This window comes from Solanum stenotomum, chromosome 7 (genome assembly GCF_019186545.1).
Source record: "Solanum stenotomum isolate F172 chromosome 7, ASM1918654v1, whole genome shotgun sequence".
Taxonomy (NCBI): Eukaryota; Viridiplantae; Streptophyta; class Magnoliopsida; order Solanales; family Solanaceae; genus Solanum; species Solanum stenotomum.
The window spans coordinates 55,317,411-55,330,939 of NC_064288.1; the positions used below are offsets into that span (position 1 = coordinate 55,317,411).

Below are 13,529 nucleotides of genomic sequence, written 5' to 3' on the forward strand. Positions count from 1 at the left end.
ATAATATATGTATTAACTATTTGACATTAGGTTATGTATCCCATAATGTAATTAATATAGGGAAAAGGGTTTGAAAGATACTTTAACTTTGGCATAAATTGATATTACGATACCAAATTTTATGGAGGACCTTTTACCCCTGCACTATTTAATAGTGTATTTTAAAGGTATATATGTGTTCACGTGGACACGTTACTATTTATAATTATGCAATATTTATGATATCCACGTAAGCACATATATACCTTTTAAAATACACTATTAAATAGTGTAGGGGGGTAAAAGGTCCTTTCCAAAGTTCAATATCGTAACAACAATTTCGATCAAAATTCAAATATATTTCAGATTTTTTTCCCATTAATATACAACAAACTATGGTATTAGTTATATAAGAATTTTAAATGCATTTATTAATATGGTTAAAAACATAACTACTCCTTAAAGTCTTTTTCATATCTTTTCCATCATATTTGTGGAGGATACCTTTTTAATAAATATATATAGATATTATGCAATTGAATGTTTTTTTTAATATATCAAATCAAATGATGTATAAGAAATAATTTTAGCATATCAACGTTATTAATACATTCTTTTTAACATTATTTGTGTATACCTTACCAAATTGACTCTTAAATGATTTATGTACTAGAGATTCACAAGTTAACCCAGGATAAGTTATCATGGAGTTAGCTATCCTGGGATAACTTATCCCACAACCATGTATATGAGATAACTTATCTCATCACTATGATATAAATGATGGGATAAGTTATTCCAAACATAACAACCAATCAAGATAAATTTTTTTTTATCCCATCACTATTATTTTTAATCCCTCGTATCAAACGACCCGTAAGTTTTAAAGAAATAAACTTAAAAGACATGATTCAAACCAATCACACAACCACCTAACTAATAAATTAGATGGGGTATAATATAGGGGCAAATTACAGCAATCACATACTTTTAAGGAAAAATTACAATCTATCCCTTAAAAATTTATAATTATAGAAATTCCTCAAACGGATACAATAATATAAACGCTGATACATTAATCTGATGCGCGAGATACATTAATATAAGCGCTGATACATTAATCTGATACGCAAAAATAAGGAATTTTGGAGATTTGTAAAACTTATAGGGGATAATGATAATAAGTAAATTAAAATGTTGGATTTCTGTAATTTTTCCTATAATGAAACTTCGGATATGAATTCATAAAATTTAATTTTTTTTTTTTTTTTTTTTGTCAAGTGATATACGTGATAGGATTGAGATGACACCTATCAAGAGTGGGACACATTTAGGGTTGGAATAATTAGCCCGTGAAGACATAACTCGTCTTACGTAATTTAGTAACTCGTTTATTTATTAATTGAGAGAATTACACTAAAATTAAATGAAACCATAATTAATCCTTCTAAATGTAAAAAAAAGAAAAACTATTTTTACTCGCATAAAAAATAATAGGACAAATTACTTATCTACACTCCTTTACTTATCTTAATATCCATTTATCCCTACTTATTTCAAAAATTTCAAAAATCCCTTATTTACCTATGTATCCCGCATGTATCCCGTGCACAACGCTATGTATCCCGCTATGTGAAATGTATCAAACGCTATGTATCCCGTGCACAACGATATGTATCCCGCATGTATTCCGTGCACAACGCTATGTATTCCGCTATGTGGAATGTATCAAACCTAATGTATTCCCTGCACAACAATATGTATCGCGCTATGTGGAATGTATCAAACCTAATGTATCCCGTGCACAACGCTATGTATCCCGCAAACANCAAACCTAATTTATCCCGTGCACAACGCTATGTATCCCGCAAACATCATTTTAAGGATTTTTTGGTGAATAGAAAACTAAAAGGAATAGGATGTTTAGTACTTATAATATGTGGTTCCTATAATTTATACAAAATAATAATTAACAAAAATAAAATACCAAATAGCCCAAGACAGGAGAACTCTCTAATGGAAGGAACCCCAAATAAGGCCTGTGGACCAGCATCACAACAAATTATAATTAGCCAGTTTAGTACTTAAAAAGGTAAAATATAAGTGACAATATTATTCAATATATAAAAGAACTTTATAGATTATCCGATATATGTTATTTGGTAATTTTCAAATGAAGTTGTTTATCAGCAATAACAGGTAAACATAATCTAATAATATAAAAAGAATTATATTATTACTGTATATTATGTTAGTTAAACACAATTGTTAATGATAAGTTTAAATCAGTAGTGCAAGTAAAATTTTGCACTAAGGGAGTAAAAAATTAAACACAAGACGAGGTCAAGTAAATACAACATATTTTATATATAACTAAAATTAATTTTAATCTTACATGTGTATTCAACATAATTAATTAAAACATATAAATATGTAAAATTCCTTGCACCAATGCATATAAATTTGAGAAAAGTATTGAAAACATCTCTAAATTTAATATAAATTATTAATTTTGATCTCTGATTATTGACAACCTTAAACACATCCTCCTACTTGATTAACTAAACTTAGATACACCCTCGATCACATGACATAGCAAATGGTCTCAAACTCTTATAGAAGCACGAGACTCATAATAAAAAAATTGAAAAAGTGTTGAAAATATCCTTAAACTTGACGAGAGTTTAGGAGTGTATTTCATTCATATTAAAAAATCAGGGATGTATTTAAATTTAGTTAGTCAAGTAAAAAAGTGTTTTAAAACTGTCTCAAGCTAATAATTCACTTCGAATTTAGAGGTATTTTCAAGTATATTCAATAAATAATATATAATAAATTTACGAGTCGAGTCAAATTAAGGGAGAAATGTTGGTATCAAAGTTACACAAACCTTTTTCCTCTTTAAATGGTCAAAGGAGTTTGAGCATTTATATATTAATAAATATTAATGATAAGTCTTTATACAAACTAAATAATTTCCACCTCGATATTTTTGTCTCTATTGTTATTGCCAACAAACCTTAACTAACTTAGTAGAGAAGTCCATAAAAAAAGTCCATGAAAAAATATTAATAGTTTTAAGGTATTTTTTTCATTTGGTGTTTTGTATCTAATGAATTTGCTTTGTATAGAGCTCCATTTAGAGAAAAATTCTTTCTATCAATGATTTTTTCCATACCTAGAGCTCGAATTCGAGATCTCTGATTAAGAAAAGAACAGCTCCATCTGTTGCAGCTTATCTTTTGGTAGTATTTTTATATATATCAATAGCGGTATAAAAATTTCTTATACTATATCAAATCATTAAAAAGAATATATTTATAATAGCATAGTAGAATTTTTTCAAAATGATGTCAATATTTATTATAACATAACCATTATATTAACATAATATTATATATATAAAAAAAATACAATTCAAATGTAATATTACAATTCCCCTTTACAAGTTCTTTTTTTTTAAAAAAATCAATTATTACTTATTAATTATTAGAGTTGAAATAATATATTCTTATCTATTGTAGTCACAATTAAACTAGTGTTGACCAACAGATTTAGTTGAACTTTATTTTATTTGAATTCCATTTTCCACAACTTTTATTTAATTGACAAATGACTAATTAATTCCAGTTGTAGAAAATGGAATCGAATAAAGTTCTATTATATTAATTGGTCAACACTATGTTTAATTTGCGACCACAAATAGGTCATCCAACTATAATTAAATTAAGCCTCCAAAAAATATAAAATAATGTTTTTATGTATATTTCTGAAAAATTAACGGATAGAATATATCGATTGTATCTCGATTTTAATCGATCTCACAAAATCAGTGAAGGCAAAATCGTAGCGGTTCAAATCACTAGTGATATTGTTCGCGAGGCTTAGACTTGCATGACAAACGCGTCACTAGTGTCAGATAGACCTACTTACTTATATATCCAATGTCTTTGTTGTGTTTTGCTGAGACCTAACTTCCTCACAAAAGTTTGCTCCACTGCATAAAATTTGCCTAGACTTAGCACTGAGGTTTGCTTTGTCATATTGGAATTACCTAAACTCAGTTTAACTCTAATCCAGATCGACAAGGCTAACAAAAGGAGTTACTTCGATACCATCTGTAACAACCCATCTCACTAGTTATATTGTTTGTTCTAGGCCTAGACCATCACGACTTTAAAACGCGTCACTAGGATGTATAAACCATGCTTACTTATATACTGAATATCTCTCATGTGTTTTACCGTGTGACTACGTATCCTAAATTGAGTTGCCACAAAAAACTGACGATATCCAGTCCATCGATTTAGCGTTGATTTTTCTTTAAGAAATCGACCACATTTGCCGGTTTTGACTTAATTTTTAAATAGTTACATAAGAAATGAAAAATATTGATCTAATTAATAGTATTAAAATTAATTAATTAATTAAGTTGACTATTAAGAGTTTTTTTTTTATAGTATTAATAAAATAGAGAGACAAGAAGTAGACAAAGATTCCTATATTGATGTTAACTAGGATTCCATATATACATTTGACGCGGTATATATATATAGTGAAGTGTGAAAAGAAAAAATATTCAAACAATGAAATTTCTCAATACTTGACGTGCTTTTTCTTTGTAGTGAACATTCTTAAACCGTCATTAATCACTATCGATAATTATCAATAATGAGTATCCCAGTATATTTCACCAATTATTACCGCTATCAATCACTAGCTACTACCATTAACTTTTTATTACCACAATTTTCAGTTGTGATTGCCAACAACAACCATCATCGTTAGCTATTTAGACGATGAGATGGTTAAACAACATAACATTATTGCAAACATCATCGTTAGCTATTTAGACGATGAAATGGTTAAACAACGTAACATTATTACAAACATCATCGTTAGCTATTTAGACGATGAGATGGATAAACAACGTAAAATTTTTCGAGATCTTTTATACAATATTCTTAATATTTGGAATTAGACATATATTAGTCTAAGTAAAGACAAACGGGTCCTTAATTGACTTGAATATATAGTAAATTCCTTTTTCCTGGTAAGATTAAAATTTGACTGAAGAATATATTTTCAAGCTTTTAGGAATCAACATTTTCTTTCTTAATTATACTAAAATAATAGTATAGTATTGAATTTCAAGCCATTATGCATACATGAAACCCTAGGATTTGATCAGTATAACCAAAACAAATATTTACATTATATATTATGTAAAAAATATTCAATTTATATTAAAAGTCTATCTAAATTCTGTCTAGATTACTAAGTAGAACTATATTTTCATCTTCATGGTTGGATATATATATATAGGAGATTGCAACCAGGTTAGCGGGTGGAGTAGTGGTAAGTATTCCTTCGTCCTTAACCATATATATGTATCAGATTCGAGCCCTGTTGATTTTTGTTAGGAAACGTTTTACCTCATTGTTAAACTTTTCGATGCAAATCTGAATTTGGTCGAATCCATTTGAATAATTTTCTCTATGGGAGGTTTCACCATAGCTAGTTATTAGTTAATTTCATGCATTGAAAACTTAGGTTGAAACAAAATCAACTCATTCAAAATACACTTCTTTTTTTTTTTATATAAACGATAATTTGCAATATAAACTATCATATTTTGTAATAGGAAACTACGAATGATAAATAAATAGTTTTAGGGTGTCAAGAAAACAATTATCTTGTAGAAAGTTGGGGTTGAGGAAATAATATGCTCAAGAACGTGGCTTAATAATTAATGAAGTGATTATAAATCTTGGAGATCTATGTCCAAATCTCATATGCATATGATGGACAAAATTATTCATAATAGGAGACAAAATTACTCGATACATATGCTGATGAAAAATAGCAAGAAAGTGAGCTTATAATCAAACTTAGTTAAAGGGGTAAAACTAACAAAATCATATAGGGTATGTTTGGAAAGCCACAAGGCAATTGAAATTGGTGTAATTACTAGGGTAGTAATTACCAGCCTAGTAATTACACAGTCTAGTAATTACACTGACCTGTTTGGTTGCCACAGTGTAATTACACATGTCCTGTTTGGATGCCACAATGTAATTACACATGTTCTGTTTGGATGCACAATTGCAATATAAAATTATAATAAATTTTAAAAATAAAAATTAATCATTTTAAATTTATACTAGACAAATAAGAAATTTTATAAATGACATTAAATTAAATATTTAAGATATATATTCTTTTTTGAAAATATATTAATTAATAAACATATTTACTGTAACTAATATTATGAAAAAATAATTGATTTATATTTTTTCAAATTAATATATTTCAATTGTATTGATCGTAACAACTAAAAGTATGAAGTTTCTACGAACATTGTGAAATGCATGTTTGATAAAAAGAATAGTAATATATAAATAAAATATCATAAATTATTAAATGTTTGACAAAAATATAATCTATCAAGTCTAATTAAAAAATGACGTGCAATGTAAATTCAATATTACTAAAACAAATGAAACTGAAAATATAACATAAGTAATAAATTCAAAACAAAAAATTTAACATAATACTCTTATAACNAAAAATTAGAATACTAATAAAATTATGCTAATGAAAAAATAAACATGGCATAAAGAAATAGATAATACGAGAAAATTACATAGAATCACGTAAAGTAAGGTTGGGAACAAGAATAAAATGAAATATAATAATAAAAAATAAAAAATAGACTTTTACAATTTTTTAGAATAATAAAAATAAAAATAAAAAGAAATTAAAATAATAGAAGTAAACAAAAATTAAAACAAAAAAAATAAAAATAGAAATTTAAAAAAAATGAAAAAGTAATCAGGTGGTAAATACACCATGTAATTACCAGCAATTCACAGTCTCTGCCTGTGAATTGTAGAGTGTAATTACCCCCTGCCAATTACACCAATTATCTGCTGACCAAGTAATTACATGTCCTTCCAAACAGGATAAGACAATGTAATTACACCAATTACACCAAATCCAATTATCAGAGTGTCCTTCCATACAGGCCCATATTGTTTGGCTTTTCTTTTACTTAACATACAAATAGATTGTTGACTTTAATCTTACCGTTTCCACGTTCTTGGTTAAATAAGTCAAGGAAATAAGATCGTGACTTTGATTTATTTTTTTAATGCAAAGTTAATTATATGGAATTTTTTTTGGATAATTCTTGACTTTTTTGTTATGCAAAAGATAATACTATTGTTAATATTAATAACTAATTTGCGTCATAACATATACAAGGTGATTCTAGACATCATGTCTTCGATGCATGATAATATTATAAATATCTATTTGAATTTTGAACTAATACTATGTGTTTGTCCAACAAAAGTAATTCCTAATTTATTTGTTTTTATTGCATCATATATAATCAAATACATGAGTAACAAGATACATGGGCAAAATTATGTACTCCAATGGATGGTCGATTGCTTAATATCCTTCACCTGAAAATTATATTTACAAAAAGCATAAATATGTACAAATATTATTGCTTTTCCACACTCATACATATATATGTTATTATCTTTTACTGATCGTAACAATTGACTGGATTTTGTCCCTGAAAAAGAAGATTGAAAAAGATCATTGACCTAGGTTGAGAAGGCCATTGTATTCGCTCTTCTTTAGAATTTTAGTCCATAACAACGCCCAAAGACCTCCAGATGGATTTGAAATGGATCAGTTCAAACATTATTAATTTATACATCATGGATGGACTAGTAATTTTCTCTATTTTATTCAATAGTAGGAAATGGACCCCACTTATGAGACTATACACTGAATATTCAGATCACTAATTAAAACTTTGAACACTGTTAACGAAATTTCTGATTTCATCAACATTCCTTTTCTAGTAATTAAAAAAAAAACATGTGCATGTTTTTGAAGTAGAAATTACTTGACTAATTCCACATATTTCTTTAAAAAATGAATGTACAACTACTCAATACACAAAGTACGACTCTTGAAAGAAGGAAAATGTATTAAAGTTTCCTCTTGTACGTTCACGCGCCGTTGAAATTTCTGTCTTTTTTCCTTATCTTACTCGTTTTATTATTCACTCCTTTCCTATCCACCCCCCCCCACCCACCCCCTCCAAAAAAAATAATAATATTTTTTTCTCACATTTTTACTCTATAAATACTAAGCTAGAACAAACCTTGACATGCACAAAATTAATAAGTGAGTGAGAATTTCAATATTATTGAGTTAAGAAAAAAAAAATAGAGAGAAATTCTATATATACATAAAAATATATTTTTTTTATTGGAAAAATGGAGAATAATATGTATGATAATAATAATAATGTGTTACCACCAGGATATAGATTTTATCCAACAGAAGAAGAATTGGTGGAATTTTATTTAAGAAATAAGCTTGATGGAAAAAGAAATGATATTCAACGTGTTATACCAGTTGTTAATATTTATCATCATAATCCATCTGAACTTCCAGGTTTGCATATATACATCTTATTTTATTTTTGGTAATTTTTTTATTGTTTGTGCATGATTTTATGTTTTTGAAAACCTAGATAGATATATCATACAATATATATTAAATTTTGTTTTGTAATTAAGTTCCAATTCGCTATGTTTGTAATTAATTTCTTTGTCATATGTTGAGAGAAAGTTTTAGCCCTAATAAAATTTGGTGATTCAAATGTTTTTTCTTAATGATTTCATAATATTTTTGAAGATCGGACGATATTTTTGAGTGAAATTATTTTAAGTAATTCTTTTGAGAAATGACTTTAATTCTCTCTAATAAAATGAAAATTAAACCATTCAAGTTTAAGTTAGCCTTTTCTTCAATTTTTGTTATATTATGGTTTAATTATTAAATCAAGCATTTTATTGCTGTAAAAAAGATCAATTATTTGTTACTTAATCTTCATTTTATGTAACTTTTAAGTCCTTTCTTCATTGATTTGATTCTTTCAATAGATATCCAGAATCAAATTGAAACTAAAAGAATCTAATAATTCAAATCATAACTAGACATAAAGAACAATTTAGATTTTGTGTGTTTAGTATATGCACCAATATACTTGATAGGATGATTGATAAACCTTTTTTAAAAAAAAAATAAGATTTAACATTCTAACCTAAATATTTTTTACAATATTAGTGTTTCCTGATCTATTATAAAATGTTATAAATTGATTTTTTAGGTTAATGTTGAAGTATGCAATCATTTAATCTAAATTTAATCTAGGAGAGGAAGCACATTTTTATTCACTTAATTTTATCTTCAATAATTAGTAGTCTTAGTTATTAATTAATAACACTACATGTAATTATATAATATCTTTTAGGTATTGTAAAATTTTTGTGAGTTTGCTTTTTTTTTTTTTTTTTTTTTCTTTTGTATATTTTGAATCTTCTTGACGAAAATCTTGAATTCGTCGATGTCTGTAGTGTGAATCTTTTTATACTGTCAGTTTATAGAATTGTATTGTATTTGATATACATATTTGATTTTTGTCAAGCTTTACTTGAGTTGAGGGTCTATCGAAAACAATATCTCTACCTCCACGAAATAGGTGTATAAGATTTTGTACACATCATCGATCCTCCTCAGACCTCACTTGTAGGCTTAAACCGAATATGTTATTGTTGTTTTTGTTGTCGTCGTTCATATAATTGTTCTTTATTTGCTTTACATACTTGGTTTTGTTATGCTCTCCTTGACTCGAGGATCTTTCAGAAACAATTTCCCTACCTTCACAAGGTAGGAGTAAAACTACGTATACACACCATCTTTCCTAAACGCCACCTATAGGATTACACCGAATATGTTATTGTTAACGTTGTAGTTCATAGAATTGTTATTTAACACTTGTTTTTCTAAACATGTGATTCTTGAAAATGAACCAGAAATGGCAGGAGAAGTGATTAAACATGACACTGAGCAATGGTTTTTCTTCATTCCAATTCAAGATAGGGAAGCAAGAGGAGGAAGACCGACTAGACTTACAACACAAGGATATTGGAAAGCTACTGGTACTCCTGGTTTTGTATATTCATCAAACAATAATAGAATTATTGGAGGCAAAAGAACAATGGTTTTCTATAAAGGAAGAGCTCCAAATGGGAAGAAAACACAATGGAAGATGAATGAGTATAAAGCTAGTACTCATGGAGAACCTTCACTAACCAATAATCACATCACAAATTTAAAGGTTAGTTTTGCAACCCTAAAAATATTAGTTGTACTAGTACTTCTAGGTTTTTATATCATGACTTTTAACTTTAATATACCAATAGGATTCTGGTGGGATGGGTAAGATCTATTCATCCTTTTTGTATCTGAGCTCTAGGTAAAAAAATAAAATTGTCGGAATAAGTTCTTCCTCTTACACAACGTGAATTTAAATTAATCAAAGCATCAATATAGATACCAAAAATCAGGTGAAAAAAAAACTCAACACATTGAATTTTTATATCATCACGTCACCAAAAAGATATATAATAACTATAATAGTTGTTCATAATAAGCAAAACTAGTTATGTTGTTGAAACATAATTATTAATGAAAAGCTTTTAGATGAAATGATAGAGGCAGATCTAGAGGTCCCTATATGTTATTGTTCATAGTGAACTCAATTATTATTATTATTATTATAGTATTATCATTGAAAGAATTATAAATTTTAAATCGTGAATCTACCTCTAAATAGTTATATATTTCAATATGATATTACGTAAAAAAGTACTATAATATCAAATAATATATGTTACTCCTTTCAATCTGTCCTAATTTTATGCGACATCGGTAGAACTTTAAAAGTACTCATAATTTTTTTATGTGTTCTTTAAATTTTTTTAATTATTATAATTTATAATATTTATACGTAATTTTCAAATATATAACAAGCTAAACAAAAAAATAATACATATAAATTAAAACGTAGAAACTACTAATTTTCAAAAATACCTTCAAATAAAAACAAATACGTCGATGAACAATTGTCTGCTTGTAGCTCTTCTATATAACAGTAATATTTTTATTTTTTTTATTTTTGTAATTGAAACTTCTACATGTGTTAAACCAGTGAATTCTTCAGAAAATTTGGTTTGTTGGTTCTGACAATAAGGCATAATAAAAAATGTTGTACTTCATTAATCATTTCTTTATACAGATACAGAAGCATATGATGATATTTTTTAGGAAAGGCAACTTTCAAAAATTATATCTAAAATATACATATTTATATATAGCTATAAATCACATCGTTAACAATAAAATAGAGAGTCTAAACTAAATTATTTTTTTGTATGATATTTCATTACTAAAATAATAAGAATTAGTGATATTAGATAAATTTTATAGCTAAATAATAAATTTGTTATTACTTCCATACATCCATGGATTACTAAATTATTTTTTTTAACTAGAAGCAATTTAGTGATGAATTAGCAACGATGTTTACAATTTAAGTTTGTCATAATGATTTTTAATTCAGACCAAAAAAAGTATTTTATTTTCGATACACCTTTGCTTATGTACATGGGGCCTGATTGTTTTTTTTTTCCTTGGTCAAACACGTGAATTAATTATTATTTTTGATAAATAGTGGCGGTAAGGTTTAATATGAGGATTTTTATTTGTTTTGGTATGAAATTAAATGCGTGATAACAAATAAAAATCCGTGATAATCTTATTTAAATATTTAGGTTATTTAAAAATTATTTATTTAAGTTTATATTCAACAAGTACAATACATGGGCCCCTAGGAAAATTATTTATAGTTTGAATATATTGTCAACTTGTATTGAAAAAAAAGAAAGAATTAGCATTGGATTATTTGCTTGTTTTTAAGTAGATATCATCTAGTGTTTGGCATATGCTTCTTCATGATTATCTTCTTTTGCTTTTCCACTATTTATTGAGTATATGATAAAGACAATACATTATATTAACTAATAAAATTATTTTTGTTCACCACACATGAAATATATACACGCATGTTTTTTTAACTTAATATTTTAAAATTTATGATTATTGTTTGATTGTTAATTACCCCCAAATTTATATATTTTTGAAGTATGGATTTACTTGGAAAGTTATGTGGATCGTTTGGTTCATGGGATGCAATGAAAAAATATTTTATAATTAAGTTTAAAATTAAATTTATATTTATTTGGTTAAAAACATAAATTTATCTTATACCCTCAAACAAATAAAATATAAATTTTTGATTTATGCATGTCTCACCTTATTCTATCAAACTTGATATTATTTTATTCTATCTTTCAAGTGAAATAAATTAATATAAAAATTATAATTTCGAAATAACTTAATCCATGAGTCAAACGAATACCTCCTTTTGTTGTGTAAAGTTTTTTACAAAATTTATGAAAAAAATGTCATGATTAGATAACATTGTCTTTTTCTTGAGAGAGACACCATCGTGCTCCATTAATAATAAAAACTTTCAGATATATAACGTACGAAGTGACAAATTCTTTTCACCTTTTTATGTTTAAATAAACGTATATATATTGACAATGTAAATTTTTTATATATATGATCAGTGTAGTTTTATTATAGTAATTAATTTATTATTTTTATCGAGTTACCTATTAGTTCTTGTTCTAGAAATTTATGTATAATTATTTTATAAGTGACCTAACTTATCACGTACATATTTGTTGCACAGGCAAATCATATAATATTTTTTTTTTTAAGTTTTGAATTTAAGTTATACACATAATATACATTACATTACAATTTACAAATAAATAAATAAATCAATATTAGTGAATATTAACATGTGAATCACCTTTATCAAGAAATTTACTTGTAAATTACCTATTAAATGACCTAATGATGTAAAAACCTTTTGAAATCGATACATATAACCTTATGAGTTGATTTCTTTAGTATAGCTATGATTAAATCTGAAATAAAATTTATATTGTGTTTGATTTACATTATCGATACATATATATAACTTTTTTTTTTAATTTTATGCAGTTACAACATGAATTTAGCTTGTGCAGAGTTTACAAGAAATCAAAATGTGTTAGGGCATTTGATAGAAGGCCAGCTGGTTCTGGATTATTATTACCCCCTAATCAACCACTAATTAATAATAATAATAATAATAATAATAATGATGATGATAATAATAATAATAATAATAATAATAATAATAGTAATAATAATAATAATAATATTGGAACAAGTTCATCATCAAGAGAAATAATACAGCCAATGGGAAACTACAGTGATTTGTCTGAAACCCCATTATGGGATTTTGAGGACTGGAATTTTATTTAAAAAATTAATGTTATTTAGATAGGATTAATTATGATTTTATATGTATAATGACTTGATGGATTATCTAATAGGGTTAAATAACTCAAAATATATCCATCAATTCTTAGATCTCAAAAGTTTAGAAATTAAATTGTACTCTTTTGTAATAATTAAGAGAGCTAAGTTTCAATAAATCTACTAATGTTGTTGGAAATACTTTGAGTGAACTATGATGACATTCTTTTGGATTTTAA

General features: G+C 26.3%; 1 protein-coding gene across 1 annotated transcript; it reads left to right on the top strand.

The window, feature by feature from the left end:
- The first annotated feature begins 8,267 nt into the window (after positions 1-8,267).
- Positions 8,268-13,458, top strand: LOC125871009 (NAC domain-containing protein 90-like). The gene is made up of 3 exons (XM_049551585.1): positions 8,268-8,463; positions 9,888-10,192; positions 12,991-13,458. The coding sequence occupies exons 1-3, from the start codon at positions 8,283-8,285 to the stop codon at positions 13,294-13,296; spliced, it is 792 nt and encodes a 263-aa protein (XP_049407542.1). The 5' UTR covers positions 8,268-8,282; the 3' UTR covers positions 13,297-13,458.
- Positions 13,459-13,529: the final 71 nt, after the last annotated feature.

Excerpts from the sequence above, each read along its gene's own strand:
- LOC125871009 (XM_049551585.1), top strand. The coding sequence starts at position 8,283 with ATGGAGAATAATATGTATGATAATAATAATAATGTGTTACCACCAGGA. Across the intron at positions 8,464-9,887 it reads TAATCCATCTGAACTTCCAG|AAATGGCAGGAGAAGTGATT; the intron begins GTTTGCATATAT and ends AAAATGAACCAG. Across the intron at positions 10,193-12,990 it reads ATCACATCACAAATTTAAAG|TTACAACATGAATTTAGCTT; the intron begins GTTAGTTTTGCA and ends AATTTTATGCAG.